This window comes from Rattus norvegicus, chromosome 19 (assembly GCF_036323735.1).
Source record: "Rattus norvegicus strain BN/NHsdMcwi chromosome 19, GRCr8, whole genome shotgun sequence".
In the NCBI taxonomy this organism is placed as follows: domain Eukaryota; kingdom Metazoa; phylum Chordata; class Mammalia; order Rodentia; family Muridae; genus Rattus; species Rattus norvegicus.
This window is the reverse complement of record NC_086037.1, coordinates 39,920,929-39,943,457: the sequence shown is the minus strand read 5'-3', so window position 1 is coordinate 39,943,457 and position 22,529 is coordinate 39,920,929. Positions and strand designations below refer to the sequence as shown.

Here is a 22,529-nt window from a genome sequence, read left to right as displayed (position 1 = left end):
ACCATGAGGTGCTGAAAAGAAGGTATATTCCTTTGTTTTAGAATGAAATGTTCTGTAGATGTCTGTTAAATCCATCTGGTTCATAACCTCTGTTAGTTTCACTGTGTCTCTGTTTAGTTTCTGTTTCAATGACTTGTCCATTGGTGAGAATGGGATGTTGAAGTCTCCCACTATTATTGTGTGGGGTTCAATGTGTTTTGAACTTTACTAAAGTTTCTTTTACGAATGTAAAATGCATTTAGGGCATAGATGTTTAGAATTGGAACTTTCTCTTCGTAGATTTTTCTCTTTGATGAATATGAAGTGTCCTTCATATTATCACACTTGATAACTTCTGGTTGAAAGTCTATTTTATTGGATATTGGGATGGCAACTCCAGCTTGTTTCTTGGGACCATTTGCATGGTAGACCTTTTTCTAGCCTTTTACTCTGAGATAGTGTCTGTCTTTGTTAATGAGGTGTGTTTCTTGTATGCAGCAAAATGCTGGATCTTGTTTGTGTATCCAGTCTGTTAGGTTATGTCTCTTTATAGGTGAGTCCACTAATATTGAGAGACATTAAAGACAGATGACGGTTGGTTCCTCTTATATTTGCTTTTTTTTTTTTTTCCGGAGCTGGGGACCGAACCCAGGGCCTTGCACTTGCTAGGCAAGCACTCTACCACTGAGCTAAATCCCCAACCCCTTATATTTGCTTTTGTAGGTAGCTTTATGTGCTTGTAGTTCTCTCCTTTTGGCTTTGTTGTGAGATGCTTAGTATCTTGTCTTTTTTTTAATATAGGTATCTTCCTTGTATTGGAGTTTTCACTCTAGGATCCTCTGTAGGGCTCGATTGGTAGGTAGATACTGTTTGAATTTAGTTTTGTCCTGGATTATTTTGGTTTCTCCATCTATGTTAATTGAGAGTTTTGCTGGGTATAGTAGCCTGGGCTGGCATTTGTGTTCTCTCTCTTTTTTTTTTATTTTGAAATTATTTTAATTTAGAAATAGAAAAGTCATAGTTAGGAGGAAAGAAACAAAAACCACAAAGCATCCAGGCAACTTTTATTTCATGAGCTTGTCACCCCTTCATTGGTTCACCAGTCCCACGATGAGGAAGGACTCAGCCACCCACAATAATGTTATTAATAGGGATGTGGATCAGTTTCACAAAGAAGCCGATGAACCCCATGATAGCGAATCCAATCGCTGTGGCCATGGCGATCTTCTGGAATTCTTTTCTATCAGGTTTGGTGCATCTTTTAACCAGCCGAATCGAGTCCTTTACAAACTGCTGACTTGGCTCGACAAACTGCATTACCTGATCCATGTTTGTGGGATGGCGGTTTGAGAGGGTGCATTTGTGTTCTCTTAAGAGTCTGCATGACCTCTGACCAGGCTCTTCTGGCTTTCGTAGTCTCTCTTGAGAAGTCTGGTGTAATTCTCATAGGTCTGCCTTTGGTATGTTACTTGGCGCTTTTCCCTTGCAGATTTTAATATTCTTTCTTTGTTCTGTGCATTTAATGTTTTGACTATTATGTGGCGAGAAGGTTTTCTTTTCTGGTCCCATTTATTTGGTGTTCTGTAGGCTTTTAGTGCCATTATGGCAATCTTTTTCTTTAGGTTGGGGAATTTTTCTTTTGTGATTTTGTTGAAGACGTTTTCAGGCCCTTTGAGCTGGGAATCTTCATTCTCCTCTATTTCCATTATTCTTAGATTTGGTCTTTTCATAGTGTCCTGAATTTCCTGGATGTTTTGGGTTAGGAGTTTATGTTTTGAATTTTCTTTGACCATTGTGTCAATCTCTTTACAGTATCTTCTACACCTGAGATCTCTCTTCTATGTCTTGTATTCTGTTGGTGATATTTACATCTGTAATTCCTGACCTCTTTCCTAGGTTTTCCATTTTCTGGTTTGCCTCCATTTGTGTTTTCTTTTTTTTTTTTAATATTTTATTTATTTATTATATATGAGTACATTGTAGCTGTCTTCAGACACACCAGAAGAGGGCATCAGATTTCATTACAGATGGTTGTGAGCCACCATGTGGTTGCTGGGATTTGAACTCAGGACCTCGGGAAGAACAGTCGGTGCTCTTAACCTCTGAGCCATCTCTCCAGCCCCATTTGTGTTTTCTTTATTGTTTTTTTTTAAAGATTTATTCATTTATTATATATAAGTACACTGTAGCTTCAGACACACCAGAAGAGGGCATCGGATCTCTTTACAAATGGTTGTGAGCCACCATGTGGTTGCTGGGAATTGAACTCAGGACCTCTGGAAGAGCAGTCAGTGCTCTTAACCGCTGAGCCATCTCTCCAGCCCTTCTTTATTGTTTTTATTTCCACTTTTAGGTCTTGGACTGCTTTATGCAATTCCTTCACCTGTTTGTGTTTTCCTGTATTTCTTTAAGGAGTTTCTTTCCTCTATAAGGGCTTCTACCTTTATACTTGTGCTTTTCTTTCATTGAGTTATTTATATACTTCCTGCTTTTCTTTCATTGAGTTATTTATATTCTCCTTAAAGGACTCTATTATTTTCATGAGAAAGGATTTTAGGTCAGCTTGCTGACTTTAAGGTGTGTTGTATCCAGGGCTTGCTGTGGTGGGAGAGCTGGGTTCTGACGATGCCCATATACTGGCTTCTGTTGCTTACGGTCTTGTGCTTGCCTCTCACCATCTGGTTATCCCCAGTGTTTACTGGTCTGGGTGACTCTGTCTGGAGTCTGCCTCTTTTGTACCTGGGTTGCAACAGGTCTCTTGGTAGGCCTGTGGCCCTGGCTGTGGCAGATCTCCTGTGGGGCCTTCCAACTGGAGGGTCTTCAGAGGGGCAGAGAAGCTGCTGGGAGTAGATCTCCTGGGAGGGCTGCAGACTGTTAGATCTTCAGAGGAGCAGTCACACTGCTGTGGGCGTGGGGGTAGGGGTGGGGTCAATGGATTGTGGTTTCTGTTTCCTTGTGTGTAGCCACACTCTAGGGAGGCTTTCAGTCTTTTAGGTCAGTTGCCCTGCGTATCACAGAGCTCCTGGGTGGTCTTCAGACTGTGGTGTCAATTGCCCAGTTGCCCTGTGTACAGAGGAACTCCTGGGATGCCTTCAAGCTGTGGTGTCCTGGGTACAGCAGATCTCCTGGGATGCCTCAGGATGTGGTATCAAATGTTTGCTGAGTGCAGTGGATCTCCTGGTATGTCTGAAGATAAAGCCTCTTCTGGGGAGCAGACTAGTTAGCAGTCTGTCCTAGCAGAAAGGACCAGGCAGAAGGGTCCATTACCTTTCTTATGAAGTCAGGAAAACCCCAACTACTAATTGTGATGGTTGGAATGAGGAATGGCTTCCATGGTCTCTTGAACACTTTCCAGTTGGCAGCACTATTTAGAGAGGTTTAGGGGGGTGACATCACTGGGGGAAGTATGTCACCGGGGCAGGGATTTGAGAGCTTAAGGACTAGCTCTACTCGCAGTTTCCACATCCTGTTCCTGCTGCTTGCTTTGTTATCACACTCTCCTTCCACGATGGACTGACTGCTGTAGCTATTTGACCATACTGTGAACCCTGATTGTGTTCCGGGGTGGCTCAGCCCTTAGCTCAAAACGTTAAACCACTGGCTGGGATACAGACATGCCCTTAGTACGTACCTTTGATCTCCAACAGTGAAGGTAAAACTAGTTGGCAGAAGGAGGCACCTATGTTTGAAAGTGATGTCTAATTAAGTGACAAAGTGATGAATCACAGAAAGATTTTACAGAATAAGATATGTCCAACTCGGGCTGGAGAGATGGCTCAGCGGTTAAGAGCACCCGACTGCTCTTCCAGAGGTCATGAGTTCAATTCCCAGCAACCACATGGTGGCTCACAACCATCTGTAAAGAGATCTGATGCCCTCTTCTGGTGTATCTGAAGACAGCTACAGTGTACTTATATATAATAAATGAATAAATAAAAAAAATTAAAAAAAAAGATATGTCCAACTCTCAGGAGAACAGAGATGAAAGCGCCTATGCAAGACAGAACAGTGCAGGAAGACAGAGAGAGGGGGTGAGGGGAGGAGACAGGTTTACCAGGGGAGTTTTACAGAGACAGGCTGAAGAGAGAACAAGCTAGACACAGGTGACGACAGAATGAGCCAGAGGGTTAGAAAAGACTGCTAGAGTTCGTTTGAGGCCAAGCAGAGCAATTCAGAGAAGCAGGGAGAAGCCAGACTGAATCAGTCATCATGGAGAGTTTTGAGCTAGAACAGCTAGCTGAGTTGACCAAGCAGATGAAGTTCAAAAAAAAAGATCAAGAAAGGGTGAGTTATTCCTCGGTACGTCTTAGAGGCTGAAAACATTCTAAGCCAGGATTAGATTGTACAGAGGCTAGAAGCTTCCAGGACTAGGCCTAGGATAGCAGACAGAAGCCACAGAGACAATTACATCAGGCAAATAAAAGTTACTTTACAATGGAGAGTTAGTCTTCTGAAACTATAAGATAAAACAATCTTTCTTTTAATACACATGTGCGCGCACGCGCGCGCACCCACCCACCCACACACACACACACACACACACACACACACAACCTGGTGGCACATACTTTTAATGTAACTTGGGAGGTAGAGACAGGGGCATCTCTGAGTTTGAGGTCGGTTTAGTCTACCTAGTGAACGTCAGGCCAGTAAGGGTGACAGCAAACGAAGCAAGCAGACAGAGCAGAAACAACTAAACACTGGTGACCATGTTTAGCTTTTATGTTTCCTCACATTTTAAATTTTCTGGCCCATTTGATGTGAGTTCCCTGTTCCACTGCAGTTAGTTTCCTGTATTAACTTCTTAATTTTTTTTTTTTTTTTTTTTTTTAAAGATTTATTTATTTATTATATATAAGTACACTGTAGCTGTCTTCAGATACACCAGAAGAGGGCATCAGATCTCTTTACAGATGGTTGTGAGCCACCATGTGGTTGCTGGGAATTGAACTCATGACCTCTGGAAGAGCAGTCGGGCGCTCTTAACCGCTGAGCCATCTCTCCAGCCCCTTAACTTCTTAATTAATAGCTTGAGATTTCTCCACAATGGACATTTTTGTTAAAATTGGAAACTTTTGTTCCCCATTCCTCACACTCGTTGTCCATTGTGCATTTTCACGTTTATTGAAGATATGGACAAAGCAAAATGTTCTCCCGTAACGTGTACACTAAACACATTTCTTCCCACTGTGAGTTCTTTCATGTCTTTTGAGGGAACTCCCAAGCCTGAAGGCTTTCTCACACTCCTTACATTTATAGGGTTTCTCTCCCGTGTGCATTCTCATGTGTCCTCGAAAGCTTGTAGAATAAATGAAGGTTTTTCCACACTCCTTGCATTCATAGGGTTTCTCACCGGTGTGGATCCTCCTGTGTACCTGAACATAACTTGAACATCTAAAGGTTTTGCCACATTGCTTACACTCATAAGGCTTCTCTCCAGTGTGAATCCTTTCATGGGCTCGAAGTGCGCTGAGGAAAACGAAAGCTTTTCCACATTCCTTACATTTATAAGGTATGTCTTCCGTGTGTGTCTTGACGTGCCGTTGAAAGTTTTCAAGAGAAATGAAGGCTTTGCCACACTGCTGACATTCATAGGGTTTCTCTCTGGTGTGTTTTCTCTCATGCATACGACAGTATGTGAGACAGATGAAGGCTTTCCCACAGTCTCTGCATTTGTAAGGTTTCTCTCCAGTGTGCACCCGCCTGTGGACTCGAAATGCTGAATGGGCACTGAAAGCTTTACCACACTCCTTACACGTGTAGGGTTTCTCTCCGGTGTGAGTCCTTTTATGAATCTGAATCGAAGTGGAACATCTAAAAGCTTTACCACATTGCTTGCAAACGTATGGCTTCTCTCCGGTGTGAATTCGAGCATGCACTCGGAGGAAACATGGCCGAAGGAATGCCTTCCCACAATCCTTGCATTTGTGAGGCTTGTGTGCGTCACCACTGTGTGTTACCATGTGCGTTTTAACACTCGTGCGGGAGATGAAGGCTTTCCCACATTCTTTACATTCATAGGGCCTCTCCCCAGTGTGGGTTCTTCCGTGGATTTGGATGGAACTGGGACAACTGAAGGCCTTCCCACACTTCTCACACACGTAGGGCCTCTCCCCAGTGTGAATTCTTTCATGAATTCTAAGAGAACCAGGAGAGCTGAGCACTTTACCACAATGCTTGCACTGATAGATTCTCTCTCCAATGTGTGTCCGTTCATGTGTTTGAAAGGGCTGGTAATAGATGAAGGTCTTCCCACAGTGCTTACACCTGTAGGGGTTTTCTCCAGCGTGAGTCCTTTCATGTCTCTGAAAGGATTTGAGGTAACTGAAGGTGGCCCCACATTCCTTACATTTATATCTCTTCTCTCCACACTTAAACCCGTCAAGCTCATGCCCAGGGTGAGATCTGACATGTCTAGTGAGGGAAGAACAAAGCATGAAGCCTTTTCCACATACACTACAATTATATGGTTTTCCTCCAGCAGTTATCTTGGTCACGCCAGTGTTTGGAATCTGGCTGAAGCTTTCTCTATGCTGAGTAACCTCTTTACTTTCATAGAGTCTTTGTATCATATAACTTCTGCAAAAAGAAAAATCAGAATAACATTATTAATAGTTGTTTACCATTTAATGTTCACTGATACACACCAGAATTACATTTTTATAGCCAGGATATGGTGGTGTACCTCCTGGCACTTGGGAGGCTGAGGCAGGAGGATCACAAATGTGAGGGCAGTTAGTGTTATAAAGCAAGGTTCTACCTCAAAATAAAAGCAAAAGCCAGGCCGGTACTGCATGCCTGAAAGCCCAGCATTTGGAAAGCTGAGGCAGGAGGACTGTTAGGAGTTTGTGGTTATCTAGGGCTCTATGGTAGACTCCTGTCTCAAAACATCAAACCAGGGCCCAGAGAAATGGCAAAGGTTAAGAGCACTTACTGCTTGCCTAGGTTTGTACCCCCATGGTGGCTCAGAATCACCTGTAATTCTAGTTCCAGGGCATCTGATTGCCTCTTCTGGTCCCTAGGAACTCCTGCATGCGTGTGGTACACATAAATTCAAGCAGATAGACACATACATAAACACACATAATTATAATAACACCCAAACAATCAAAAAGTACAATAACAGAGTATTATCAATATACAGGGTTGTTTTTCCATATGGGGTTTCTCTGTGTAGGCCTGGCAGTCCTGGAAGTCATCTGTAGTCCAGACTGGTCTCGAACTCAGAGATCCACCTGCCTCTGCCACCTCTTGAGTGCTGGGATTAAAGGGTTGCACCACCACAACCACCCAGGTTATATGAGGTTTCTTAATGCTGTTTCCAAGTTAAAAAACATTTTTTTTTGAGTTTTATTATGTAACCTTGGCTGACCTTTATTCACTATATAGACCAGGTTGGCTTTGAACTCAGGATGTCCCCCCTCCTGCCTTTAATTTACTATGATCCTCCTGCCTCTGCCTTTGTCTTCAAAGTGTTCGGATCACATGTGTGTTGGTGTAAAATTATAATAAATGCTGTCTTTTACCCTGCACTGGATCTGGCACCACAGTGCCCCAAGATATCTCATAGATATCTCCATCTCAGTCAGCAAAGGTATACAAGCTAGCCAGGATATAACACAGCTGCTCTGCTCCATCTCATATCACACTGCTGACGGCTTCTCTCTGAGCCTGGCAACAACCTCTCTACCCATCCAGTTCCCAAGGCAGGCTGCCACCATGCCAGAAATATACATCCCAATTCTGTGGCGGCCCAGTGTCTCCAGTCACCACACACTCTCTTAAACTTAAATCACCACATGAAAGAACACACAACACAATAACCTCTGATCCAACTGATAATACATAATTTGCTGATCTAGACAAACAAAGCCCTGTGCACATCCATCCCTTAAGAACATTCATAACAACCTGTAAATGTGCAGAGAGGAATCTTTTTTTTTTTCTCTTTTTTCTTTTTTTCGGAGCTGGGGACTGAACCCAGGGCCTTGTGCTTGCTAGGCAAGCGCTCTACCACTGAGCTAAATCCCCAACCCCTTGCAGAGAGGAATCTTAACATTGGCCTCCATGTTCTCTCTGCTGCTGCTTCTGCCTTGCTCCAGTCTCCTCCTCTCTAAAACTTTTCTCCCGCCCATCCTTCCTTCTCGTCCATTGACAGGCCTCGTTCTATCTTGTACCTGCCTACACCTGCTTGATGACATCATCCTACACTTCCCCCTTTCTGTCTAATTAAAACAAAACCTTTTCTCTCAAATATAAGCTGAGCACAATTATTATCATTTTGTAATTAAAAGCATAAAATATAGCTAACACCCAGTCCAACATTTTATCAGTTAAACATTTAGTTATTCATTCCAGCTTAAGAAAGGCTTAAAATCTGTGTTATATCCTGGCTAGCTTGTATACTATCTGATAACTATCTAATAAAATATGTATTTTCAGAGTTAAACAGCCTGATAGGCTATAAGACTATAATCAGTCTTTAACCCCGTCAGAAATCTGAGAATGACCAAATATCTATACACATAGGAAGCCTAACACGGCTTCCAGAACTGAGAGGTTGTAGAGACAAATCTCCACTAGCCCAGTCCCCTGTTAGCAATATGTCAGTGCAAGTCTTCAGCCTTCTGGCCCCAAACCAACTGGTAGACTCTGAAACGCAGAAACCTCAAAGGGCTGATAACTCTGGCTCGGTAGAGATTATCAGTCAACAACTCTTCTGCATAAGGTGTTCCTTTTTGGACAGTATTAGTCTGCAGATGAAACAGGCAGTTTCTGCCCAGTGGTTGCCTAGCCACAAAGTATTGCCTTTCCTGGAGGAAGAGATGCTCAATTTCTTCGTTAAATCCACCAAAGGGGAACTGTTAGGAGCAGATATGTCTCAACAAAAGATAAATAACTTTACTTTTCATATTTTGTGGAGTTCTGATGTTTTTGAAAACCATCTATCTGGACTGTAATCTGGATTGTCTGTTAACTATCGTGAAAGTATTCTAACAAATGAGCCATGAATTTGCTATTTGGCCCTTAACTCACATGTATAATCAACTCAGAAGTTTGTAACAGTAACAATAGAAGGACTGTCTCTAAACCTTGTATTTTTAAACTTTTTTAACAAATAAATTCTATACCAAAGCAAAGATATGATTTTAGCTTAGTTACCAAATGAGATTATGGCTGTACAATTCAATCTAGCTAATTCCTCCCTGTTAAATTACAACCACTTCTAAATTCCTCATAAAAACAACCTTAGAATAATCACTTTCAGCCCCCCAAAAGTCCAGGGAATTGGGGCGACGACTCTCCTATAACTTCTTCAAGCTGTACATGGGCATTGAAATATCCTTGGGGGTAGGGGTAGGAAGAATGAAATAAATGTTGTAGCTGGATGTGTGTCTTGACTGGACCCAGCTGAAAGTCTTTGAGACCAGGAATCCAAGTAGGTACATTCTGTAAAATATACTTCTCAAGACAAAAGTTTAGAATAGAGATATCTTTCTGTTTGATTCTCTTGAATCTAGTTCTTCAGGCGGTCTCCCTCTCTCAAATCTGATCAGTATGACTGTGAGGTTTCCAGAGCATAGGTTTGGCCTGTCTAAATTCATGTGTTTGAATTGCTTGGCCATTGGGAGTGGCACTATTAGGAGGTGTGGCCTTGCTGGAGGAACTGTGTCACTGTGTGGTAGGCTCAGAGTTCTGTCAGGCTCTGCCAGTGTAAAAGATAGTCTCCTCCTGGCTGCCTTTGGATCAAGATGGAGAACTCCTAGCTCCTTCAGCACCATGTCTGCCTGGAGGCCGCCATGCTTCCAACCATGATGATAATGGACTGAACCTCTGAAATTGTAAGCCAGCCCCAATTAAATGTTGGCCTTTATAAGAGTTGCCTTGGTTGGGCTGGAGAGATGGCTCAGTGGTTAAGAGCACTGACTGCTCTTCCAGAGGTTATGAGTTCAATTCCCAGCAACCACATGGTGGCTCACAACCATCTGTAATGAGATCTGGTGTCCTCTTCTGGCCTGCAGTCATATATACAGACAGAATGCTGTACATAAAAATAAATAAATAGGGGTTTGGGATTTAGCTCAGTGGTAGCGCGCTTGCCTAGCAAGCGCAAGGCCCTGGGTTCGGTCCCCAGGTCCGAAAAAAAAAAAAAAAAAAAAAAAAAGAGTTGCCTTGGTTATGGTGTCTCCTCACAGGCAATAAAACCTAAGACAACTACCCTATCTAATAAAATGTTTAAACGTTCAGTATCTGTGTCATTTAAACTATTTTGACAAAAACCATTTTTTTAAAGAAAACCATATACAAGTTTCTTTTGGTTGCCTAATTTAAAAATGTAACATGTAGTAAGATTCTGCTTTCTTTAGTGTGTAAACTCACCTTACATTTTCCTCTTGGATTCTGTACTGATTTGTAACATCCTCGTCTTCCAATTCACCCCCTAAAATGTAAACCCGTAAAACCATTACAAACTCTTTTTTTTAAAAAAAGATTTTATTTATTTATTGAATATAAGTACATTGTAGCTGTCTTCAGACACACCGGAAGAGGGCATCAGATCTCATTACAGTTGGCTGTGAGCCACCATGTGGTTGCTGGGAATTGAACTCAGGACCTCTGGAAGAGCAGTCAGTGCTCTTAACCACTGAGCCATTTCTCCAGCCCCCCATTACATACCCTTTTTTTTTTTTTTGGTTCTTTTTTTTCAGAGCTGGGGACTGAACCCAGGGCCTTGCGCTTCCTAGGCAAGCGCTCTACCACTGAGCTAAATCCCCAACCCCCCATTACATACTCTTATTGCTTACCAAAATCTTCTTAGGTTCTAGGTCTGAAACAAGCTCACAGTGCCTGGCCTAAGTCACTATAAACCACTTTTTACATCCTAACTCTTCAAATAGTGATGGCAGGCAAGAAATCACTGTTGGTGGGCTTGGTGGTGCACACTTTTAATCCCAGCAACGGGGAGGCAGAGGCAGGCAGATCTCTGAAAGTTGAAGGCCAGCCTGGTCTATCTAACAAGTTCTAGGTCATCGGGGATACACAGTGGAAACTTGCCTCAAACAATCCCAACAACAAAAACAATCCCTCCCTCCCCCAAAGTCATGTAATTACCTACGTGAAGGAAACAACATCGCCCTTACCCACAGAGGCCAGGTTTGCCATGGTTTCCCACATCACATCTCTGTAGAGTTTCTTCTGCGCAGGACGCAGCACAGCCCACTCTTCCTGAGAGAAAGTGACACACACGTCTTCAAAGGTCACCGAATCCTAGACCATGTGAAGAAGAGACAGACGATCACCAGGGCTAGGGAATCTATATTCAATCTGTAAATGCACACACACAGCATTATTTTTTTCCCTTTGCAGTACTGGGGAATGAACCAAGTGTCATTCATGCTGGGCGAACTGTTCCACTCAGGCAGGCTAGCCCAAAGGTGACATGCAATTCTGCGGTCCCTCAACACTTAACTGCCTGGCTTGATTGTCAGTTTTACTAATTATTCATAGAGAGTTGTGTAAGTTTAACAGCTTCTAGAAAGCATGAACAACAGGTGACATTTTTTTACTATGGTCACCGCACAAGCATTTTAAAAAATATATAGTTTGGGCTGGAGAGATGGCTCAGTGGTTAGGAGCACTAACTGTTCTTCCAGAGGTCCTGAGTTCAAATCCCAGCAACCACATGGTGGCTCACAACCATCTATAATGAGATCTGATGCCCTCTTCTGGTGTGTCTGAAGACAGCTACAGTGTACTCAAATACATTAAATAAATAAATCTTTAAAAAAAATATATATAGTTTAATTTGCTTTTGGAGATAAGAGTCTTAAGTAGTCCATATTGGCATATGAAAGATGGCCTTAAACTCCTGATCCTCCTGCTTCTGCCTTCCAATGCTGGGATTAAAGTGCAGGCTCCCACACCTCCTTATTTGTTTATAGACAGGGCCTTAACTCCATAGTCCAAGCCGATCTGGAAGATGTGATCTTGCTGCCTTGGTCCCCTTGGTGCTGTGATCACAGGCCACGATTGGCTGTCATCACGTCTTACTAGTCTATAATGGTAGTTTAACTGGAATAAAAGTTTTTCATCTATTTTTGGTGAGAAAAATTCTTTTTTTTTTTTTTTTTTTTTTTTTACTGCTTATGATGTTTGATACTTCTTCCTCAGACTTTTAAGGGTTGAGATCACAGACATTCATCATGTCTGACTCTGGGTGGAGGATTTAATGTATAAGAATGCACTGAAGAGGGGTTGGGGATTTAGCTCAGTGGTAGAGTGCTTGCCTAGCAAGCGCAAGGCCCTGGGTTTGGTCCTCAGACTCGGGGGGGGGGGGGGGGGGGGGGAGGAAGGAATGCACTGAAGATTTGTAAGTTTCCCCCATTCATTCCCTTCATTAGAAACAAGGCGCCGGGGTTGGGGATTTAGCTCAGTGGTAGAGCGCTTGCCTAGGAAGCGCAAGGCCCTGGGTTCGGTTCCCAGCTCCGAAAAAAAGAACAGAAAAAAAAAGAAGTGCGTAGAAACAAGGCGCCACAGATTCTATAGAAATCCAACTTGTAATGAGATACAGTTCAATACACTGTCCTAAGGTACTCAAGGGTGTGTATGTGTGTGTGTGTGTGTGTGTGTGTGTGTGTGTATGTGTGTTTGAGAGAGACACACACACACAGACAGAGACAGAGAGAGACAGAGAGAGACACACACAGAGACAGAGAGACAGACGGGGGGGGGGGGTCTCATGTATCCCAAGCGAGGAGGCTCAAACTTATTGATGCTGAGGGTGATCTTGAATGTATTGCTTTGTTGCTGTTTTTGAGACAGGGGTCTCACTATGTAGCACAGGCTGACCTGGAACTCACTATGTAGCCCAGGCTATCCTCGATCTGCCTAACTCTATCTCCCAAGTGCTGGGATTAAAGGCATGTGCCACACACCTTCTTTACCTTAGTATTTTTTATATTTGTATTTTATTATTTATTCTTTCTTAGCTTATTATCAATGTGAATGTGTGTTCACACATACATGTGTATGCCCAGGAAGCCTGAACAGGGTGTTGAAGCTTCTGGAGCCAGAGTTACAGGTGGTTGTAAACCGTTCACTGCAGGTGCTGGAAAAGTAGCTCTTAATTGCCAAGCCCCTTGAACTTAATAATAAAACATTTTTTTTGAGACAGGGTCTAACTATATAGCCTTGGTTGGCTTGCAACTTGTTATGCTGTCTTGAACTCAGAGATCTGCCTGCCTATGCTTCCCAAGCCTGAGATTAAAGGCCTGTGCCACTATGGCTGGCTATTTAAAAAAAATTACTTATTGTTATTATGCATTAAGGGGAAAGGTTATGTGCCATGGCAAAAGTATGGAGGTCAGAAGACAATTCTGTGGTATCAATTCTCTCCTTCCGTTACATATTGATAAAAAGCAATTCATTAGGAAGACATAACAATGGTAAACTTTTATGCACCAAATTACTAGAATATTGAATTTCATAAAACGATAAAAGACATAAAAGACCATGCAGAGGGACTTTTAATACCCTACTCTCATATTTACATAGGTCTTCCAAACTAAAAGAAACTTTAGAGCTAAAATGCATTACTGGCGAACTGAACTTAACACCTATTTAGAATGTTGTGGTGGTTTGAACAGGAAGGAATGGCCCCCACAGACTCACGTTTGAATGCTTGGTCACCAGGGAGTGGCACTGTTAGGAGGTGTGACCTTGTTGGAGTAGGTGTGGTACTGGGTGTGGGCTTTGAGGTCTCCGAAGCTCAAGGTAGGACTAGTGGGTGTCTCTTCCTACTGTCTATGGACCTAGGTGTAGAACTTGCAGCTCCTTCTCCAGCACTGTCTGCCTGCATGCTGCCAGGTTCCCCCACGGCGATAACAAACTGCACCTCGGAACCTGTAAGCCAGCCCCAATCACATGCTGTCCTTCATAAGAGTTGCCGAGGTCATGGTGTCTCTTCACAGCAGTAAAACCCCTAATGGTGACAAATTTCCCCCAACAGATAAGAAACACCGATGTACCAGTCTCCCAAATTAATCAAATCTCAACAAATACCAAATACCAAATACCAAAGCCAAGCAAACTAGAAAGCCTACAAAAAACCAAACCCCAAACCCCTGCAATGGAGTGAAATGGGAAACCGAGAAGAGAAAGGACCAACATCACAAAGATACTCGGAGACTAAAATACATTACTGAATGAACAGTGGGCGTCATCCAAGAAATCAGACAGAAAATTAAGATTCCCGGAGACAAATGATAAGGAAAAGGGAACCCATCAGAGCTTCTGGGACACAGCCAAGGCGGCCCTAGGATGAATTTGCATAATTCAGTAATAAGTGCTCGAATTAAAAAAAATTTGAGATATATCACATAACTTAATGCTCTACCTAAGGCTCTTGAAAAACAAGCAGCCAATCCCAAACACAGAAGATGGCAAGGACTACAGATGAGGGAAGGGATTAGTGAAAACAGAGACTGAAGTCAGCTGAAAAGTCGGTTCTTTGAGAAAGTTAGATAAACCCTTAGCCAATATGACAAAAATAGGGAAAAACCCAAAAATTAAACACAATTAGAGATCAAAGGATCCCCATTATAACTCTAATGGAATTCAGAACATTATTCGAGGTGATTTTGAGGACTTCCCAGAAGAAACAAAAGAATTTCTAAACCTGCCTCATCAACCAAAATTAAACCCAGAATCTGCACTAAAGTAAGATGTGTGCATGTTGCGTGCAGATGTCTTAGCTACTTTTCTATGGCTAGGATGGGACCAAGCCAATCTACAGAATGAAAAGCTTATTTTGGGCTTACAGTTTCAGAGGAATAAGGAAGGGACCCTCACCATCACAGTGAGGAAGCACGCAGCCGGCACCAGGGACAGTGGCAGCAACAGCTGAGTGTTCACGTCCTGAACCACAGCAGCAAGTAGAGAGGGCCAACTCCAAATGGCTCCAAGTCTTTCCATTCCCCAACCCCAACCCCAACCCAGTGACATTCTACCTCCAGCAAGGTACTTCATAAGCCTCCCCAAACAGGGTCATGAGCTGGAGGGAACATGGGGCATATCTCATTCAGATTACAACAACCAAGTGGGCTTCCTCCCAGAAAGGCAAGGTTGGTTTAACACATGCGAATCAAGAAATGTGAGGGCTGGAGAGATGCTCAGTAGTTAAGAGTACTGGCTGCTCTTCCATAGGATCTGGGTTTGATTTCCAGCACCTGCATGGTAGCTTACAACTATCTGTAATTCCAGTTCCAGGGGATGTAGTGCCCTCTTCCAACCTCCCCCAGCACCAAGTATATACATGGGACGCAGACATATATGCAGGCAAAACACCCATATACAGAAAGTGAAGCTTTTTTTATATAAAGATTTATTTATTTATTATATATAAGTACACTGTAGCTGTCTTCAGAAGAGGGCATCAGATCTCATTACAGATGGTTGTGAGCCACCATGTAGTTGCTGCCGCGATTTGAACTCAGGACCTCTGGAAGAACAGTCAGTGCTGTTAACCACTGAGCCGTCTCTCCAGCCCCCCAGAAAGTGAAAATTTAAAAAGAAAACTGAAAAATAATGGTGGTGAATTTCTTTAATCCTAGCACTTGGGAGGCAGAGAGAGGCAGGTGGATCTCTGTGAGTCCCAGGGTTCCAGGACAGCCGGGGCTTTGTAAACACTGTCTGAAGGAAAGAGAGAGAAGTGGCAGGGGGGGATATGAAATGTAACACACCATTAAAAAACTTAAGGACAGAGATCACACCATTCAGTTGATGAATAAACATCTGACAAAATTTAACACGCCTTCACGTGTGGAACACGTCTAACAATGATAAAACTTATAACTAACAGAACACGTCTAACAATGATAAAATTTATAACTAACAATGTATTCAACGGGAGCAAATTGAGCATTTTCTTTAGAATCAGGAATGAAACAGGATGTCCGCTCTCCCTTTCCATTCACTGCCGGGTTTGAAGTCACAGCTACAGCAGCTAGACGTGCGAAGGGCAGAGCAGGATAAAGTAGGAAGGGAAGAAGTCAAACCATGTGCATTCGCGGGTGGCCTCATCCTTGGATCTGATAAACACGGTAAAGTCGCAGGATACAAAATCAATATTAGAGAAAATAAAAACAGACTCATAGATACCAAGAATGTATCCTCAGAGAAAGAAATTGAGAAAAATAGCCCGTTCAAAGTAACTCCCAAAAAAAAAAAAATGCACTCAGGAATCTAGTGCCCCTACAATGAAAACTAAGACAACCGGAGAGGGAGGTCGTAGAAGATACGACATGGGCAGAACTAGCTAATTCTGTGAAAATGGCTAAACCACTACACTGGCTGGTTCTGTGCGTCAACTTGACACAAGCTGTGCTATCATAGAGAAAGGAGCCTCCCTTGACGAAATGCTTCCATGAAATCCAGCTCTAAGGCATTTTCTCACCTAGTGATCAAGCAGGGAGGGCCCAGCCCCTTGTGTGTGGTGCTGTCCCTGGGCTGATGGTCTTGGGTTCTATAAGAGAACAAGCTGAGCAAGCCAGGGGAAGCAAGCCAGTAAGTAACATCCCTCCATGGCCTCTGCATCAGCTCCTGCTTCCTGCCCTGCTTGAGTTCCCATCCTGATTTCCTTTGGTGATGAACAGCAATGTGGAAGTGTAAGCTGAATAAACCATTTCCTCCTCAACTTGCTTCTTGGTCATGATGTTTGTGTGGGGATAGAAAACCCTGACTAAGACAACCACTAAGACTAATTTGCAGTTGCATGCATGGCCTTCAAAATTCTGATACAAGTAAGCACTCTTAACCACTGAACCGTCTTTCCAACCATGAAGAATCTTTTTCTCTGGAACCTAATACCAAAGAGAAAAAACAAAACGCACGCTACCCAAGGCAGAGGAAGTTGATATCAAAAGGTTGTTTAGAGGTCGGAGAGACAGCTCCATAGTTAAAAGCACACACTGCCCTTGCACAGGACCCATCTTTGGTTTCCAGCCCTCACGTTGCTTGGCTCACAACGTCTGTAACTCCAGCTCTGGGAAGACTCTACACCTCTGAGGGTGCGTTCATGTGCACACATGCTACCACCCATTAAAAAAAACTTAAGGGATCTGGGGAGATGACTCAAAGCCTAAGAACACTGATCGATCCTCCACAGGTCCTGAGTTCAATTCCCAGCAACCACATGGTGGCTCACGACCATCTGTAATGGGATCCGATGCCCTCTTCTGGTGTGTCTGAAGACAGCTACAGTGTAGGTATATAAAATAAATAATAAATAAATAAATAAATAAATAAATAAACCTTTAAAAATATTTTTTTGGTTCTTTTTTTTTTTTTTTCGGAGCTGGGGACCGAACCCAGGGCCTTGCGCTTCCTAGGTAAGCGCTCTACCACTGAGCTAAATCCCCAGCCCGAGAAAAAACAAAAAAACCCAAACTTCTCCTACAAGAGAGACATGAGCTAAGGAACCAAAACACGAAACATCCATATGAAGCAACGGCTGACAGTAATTATTCCAATTTAATGACAGACATGTAATTAGATACAGGCTAAGAACGACAACAATGACAAAAACCCAAACACTGACTATGGTAAACACAGGAGAAGTTGAGCTCTGTTCTGAAGTGCAAAGACAAAGTGTCAAAATGAGCCGGACGAGACGACTAATTACGTTGGGCTTTAATTTACAAGTCATGGAAGCTAAAGAGTGATTTATTTCAAATATTTAAATGAGAAAAACCCCACAGTACTAGAATTCAAAAAAAAGGGGGGCTGCCGAGATGGCTCAGTGGTTAGACACACTTGTTCTCGAGGACCTGGGTTTGGCTCCCAGCACCCATCTGGTGGCTCACAACGATCCTCCTGACCTCTGTACGCGGCCAGGCATTCGTGTGCTACATATACATGCATGCTGGCTAAATACTCCTATGTGGAAAATAAATAAATCTGAAGTGTTTGAGAGAAATATCAGGTGCAGAGGTTTGCATCTGTAGGCCCAAGGGATCAGGAAGCTGAGGCAGAACAATCCCACCAGAGGCCTGCATAACAAAGGTGAGGCCTTTCTTCCAGAATATGAAAAAAGAGGGCAGGAGAGTGTGGGTCTGTGGTGCAGCATCTGCCTAAGGCAATAGGTTTGGTCACCCAAACTGAATAGAGAAAATGTGTTTCTAAGACAAATACAAACCAAGGCTATAGCTCAGTGGAATTGGGTTTGTACTTAATGAAGCTGGGCACTGGGGGCACAGACTCTAATCCCAGCACTTGAAAGGCAGAGGCAAGCAGATCTGAGTTCAAGGCCAGCAGGTACTACACAGTGGCCCATAACTTTAATCTCAGCATTAGGGAGGCAGAGGCAGGCGGATCTGTGAGTGGGAAATCAGCTCTGGCAGCTTGGTTTACTAAGAGTCCAGGACAGCCAGAAACCCTGTCTCAAAAAAACCCACAGAGGGAGGGGAAGAAGGGGGAGGGGGAAAAAGGGGAAGGGAAAGAAGAGAAAAGGGGAGGGGGAAGAAAGGGAAGGGGGAAGAGGGAGGGGGAGGAAGGGAGAGGGAGAGCGTCCCTGGAGGCAAGAAGAAGATATAGGAGATGTCATGTCCCCTGGAACTCTGGAGTTACAGAGGAATAGCTACTGGAACTGAACCTGAGTCTTCTGTAAGCAGAGAGCTCTTAGCCTAGCCACTGAAGCATCTCTCTAGCTTTCTGTTTTGAAGACAGGGTCTCACATTGGCCTGAAATTTATTATGTAGCCTAAGATAGACTCAAACTTGAAGTGATCTCTCAGCGTTGGCTTCCTGCTAGGATAAAGAGAAAAGGAGTTATTTCATGTGTATGAATGTTTTCGCTGCAAATATGTATGTGTACCACCTGTGTGCCTTGTACCCAAGGTGGTCAGAAGCAGGTTGTAGGATCTCTTGGATCTGGATTTATGGTTGGTTGCGAACCACCATTTAGGTGCTGGGAACTGAACCCTTGTCCTTTGGAGAGCCTCAAGTACTCTTAACCACGGAACCATCTCTCCAGCCCCAACACGGGTTACAGTATCTAAACATTTACGCACCACCGAGGCCACTCAGAGATCACGAAGTTCTGTTCTAAACTGGAGTGGGAAGAAGCTGAGGTTTAGAAATTAGCGAAGCCTGTGGAAATTTAGGGATTTACTTCTAGCCCTAGAAAGACGAGATTAGAGGGCAAGGCCTCAAATCAGTGGCTGTGTCCAACACCCTCATAAAACCGAGTGGTGCTGGGGATTTAGCTCAGTGGTAGAGCGCTTGCCTAGGAAGCGCAAGGCCCTGGGTTCGGTCCCCAGCTCCGAAAAAAAGAAAAAAAAAAAAAAAAAAAAAAAAAAAAAAAAAAAAAAGGAAAAACCGAGTGGTACCAGTGACTCTGGGGCGAGCGAAAGGCCCGGGCCCGCACAAGCTTAGCTCTTCCAGTGCCCAAATCTGGTCACAGACCCGCAGGGCTCAGAGCCCCGCTCCTGCTGGGCTGGTTGCTGCGCAGATGGGTAGGACCAGCACCCCCTCCGCTACACCCCCCATTTCTCCTTCCCTCCCCCCCCCCCCCCCCCCCCCGTGGCGAGGCAGCCGCACTCACCATTGCAGGTCTTCGCAGATCCAGGCTTTACCTTATCCTCAAGGAAATCGCACTAGTCCGTCACCTAGTCCAGACTTGTGTGACGTCCCGCGCATGTGCATAACATGGCCACGCCCACTCCCCGCCTTAAGGGTGTCACCTTTTCTGATTGACCAGGTAGCCTAGGGCATTCTGCGTTTAAGTTGTTCTGGAGAGACCCCGACGTCTTTCCGCAGCTGCTTCTGAATAAGGAGCGCAAATGTGCTCGGCTTCCAGATGGTGCTACATCTAGCGTTATGCAGAGTAGTTAATAGTGTTTGCAAGAGGACGGAAAGCCCTCCAGGGAGGGAGGCTGGTCCTAAAACCGTGGTTGTTTGCAACAGACACTTCGTTTTTCAAGGCAGATCAGGGTTTGCTTCATAGTTTCACCATCGTCACAGATCCAGGTTTAGAAAAGGAATACCCTACTCTGGTCTGACATTTGACACAGAAGTTTCTTTTCTTTTCTTTTCTTTCTTTCTTTTTAAAGATTTATTTAACATATATAGGTATAAGCACACTGTAGCTGTCTTCAGACACACCAGAAGAGGGCATCAGATCTCATTACAGATGGTTGTGAGCCACCATGTGGTTGCTGGAATTTGAACTCAGGACCTCTGGAAGAGCAGTCTGTGCTTTTAACTGGTCTGACATTTGAATTGGACAACCCCAGCACTGGTATAGGTTTCTTTGTTTCTCTGCTATATAACAAGGGCTGGCAATGTAGCTCAGGACCCTTCTGCCTCAGCCTCCCTAGTATTGTAATCACAGGTACTTGTTGTTTTTTAACAGAATCTCAATTGTTCTATTTGACCAATGAAGACACAGGAGCCAGATGCTGGGGTGAAAGCCCCTAGCTCAGGGAGGCAGAGAAAGCTCATCTTCCTCCTCAGCTGAAGTCTCAGAAGATATCCCTCTCTCACACCTTCAAAACGTCTCAAAGGTCTCAGAAACCTTCAAACTCCGGTCCCCTTCTGCTGCCTTCAGATCAAGATGTGGACTAGAACTCTTGGATCCTCCAGCACCAACCATGTCTGCGTGCACCCTGTGCCGTGAATGCCAGGCTTCCCATCTTGATGATAATGGACTGAACCTCTGAAACTTGTCTTTATAAGAGTTGCCTTGGTTGGGTTGGGGATTTAGCTCAGTGGTAGAGCACTTGCCTAGCAAGCGCAAGGCCCTGGGTTCAGTCCCCAGCTCCGGAAAAAAGAAAAAAAAAAAAAAAAAAAAAAGAAGAGTTGCCTTGGTTATGGTGTCTCTTCACAGCAATGAAACCCTAATGAGGGCAGAAGTTGGTACCAGCGACTGGGGGATTGCTGGGATAGGCCTGACCATGTTCTGACCAGGAGCTGCATCTGAGTTTTGCCCCTGGGTGGGGGGACTAAAGGCAGGCACCCACCATCACCACCACCTTGCTAACAGTAACTCTAGAATTCAGAAAACAACTAATTTACAGAGATCCACTTGTCTCTGGGAGGATTAAAGACCGGGCTACCACCACCCTGCTTAAATATTTAACCTTAGCTACAAACCACTCCAACTCTTGGAGATTTAGAAAACAAGTTTGAGCACAGAACACATGAAACTCAAGGATGACCAAAATGCGAATGCTTCACTCCTTCTTTAAAAGGGGGAACAAGAATACCCTTGGAAGGAATAGGGAGGCAAAGTTTAGATCAGAGGCAGAAGGAACACCCATTCAGAGCCTGCCCCACATGTGGCCCATACATATACAGCCACCAAACTAGATAAGATGGATGAAGCAAAGAAGTGCAGGCTGACAGGAACCGAATGTAGACCTCTTCTGAGAGACACAGCCAGAATACAGCAAATACATAGGCGAATGCCAGCAGCAAACCACTGAACTGAGAACGGGACCCCCGTTGAAGGAATCAGAGAAAGGACTGGAAGAGCTTGAAGGGGCTCGAGACCCCATATGAACAACAATGCCAACAAACCAGAGCTCCCAGGGACTAAGCCACTCCCCAAAGACTATACATGGACTGTCCCTGGGCTCCAACCACATAAGTAGCAATGAATAGCCTAGTAAGAGCACCAGTGGAAGGGGAAGCCCTTGGACCTGCCAAGACTGAACTCCTAGTGAACGTGATTGTTGGGGGGAGGGTGGTAATGGTGGGAGGATGGGGAGGGGAAAACCCATGTAGAAGGGGAGAGGTAGGGGTTAGGGGGATGTTGACCTGGAAACCGGGAAAGGGAATAACAATAGAAATATAAATAAGAAATACCCAAGTTAATAAAGATAAAAAAAAAGGAAGAAAAAAAGAAAACAAGTTTGAACCCTTTGAACCCTTTGACTTCGCTTAAAACACTTAAAATCTCTTACCTGTTTTTAATAACAACCAACGAAAATATCTATTGTATTTAAGGAGAGAACTCAAAAGCTGATGTCTGAGATGTTATGGGCCACACGACAATCTACAGTCTAATATTCTAACGTGGAATTAAGCTATATGGTGTAAGAAACTCATTTTTCATTTCATAGCAGCAAGGCTAGTGTGCCTTTGGTAGATTATCATTGGGAAGTATTGTTTTTTATTTTTATTTTTTCATGCCTGATCAAATGAAAGGTATTTGCTAGTCTTTGTTAGTTAATTTAGACTGAGTGACCAAGCCGTCGGATGAACTCTCACCCTCCTTACTCTGGAGATCTCGCTTGGTCAAATTTAATCTTTATCAATCTCGATGTTATCCGCAGGACTTCTTCTCCTGTGAAAATAAAGACAAAAATCTCTTCCCCCAGCGTAATACATACACCACCATGCCCAGTTTCCATTCTGAGGACAACATACCTTTAAAATACACAGAATGAGTTAATTTAGCAGTTTTTAAAGAACTATCCAGGGTTTGGGGATTTAGCTCAGTGGTAGAGTGCTTACCTAGCAAGCACAAAGGCCTTGGGTTTGGTCCTCAGC

General features: G+C 43.7%; 1 protein-coding gene and 1 pseudogene across 1 annotated transcript; both read right to left on the bottom strand.

Moving 5' to 3' along the window:
* On the bottom strand, window positions 951-21,610 carry Zfp791 (zinc finger protein 791). The gene is made up of 4 exons (XM_008772433.4): window positions 19,579-21,610; window positions 11,121-11,247; window positions 10,360-10,420; window positions 951-6,558 (listed from the first exon to the last, which is right to left on the bottom strand). The coding sequence occupies exons 1-4, from the start codon at window positions 19,579-19,581 to the stop codon at window positions 5,148-5,150; spliced, it is 1,602 nt and encodes a 533-aa protein (XP_008770655.1). The 5' UTR covers window positions 19,582-21,610; the 3' UTR covers window positions 951-5,147.
* Window positions 958-1,334, bottom strand: Sec61g-ps1 (Sec61 translocon subunit gamma, pseudogene 1; annotated as a pseudogene).
* Window positions 21,611-22,529: the final 919 nt, after the last annotated feature.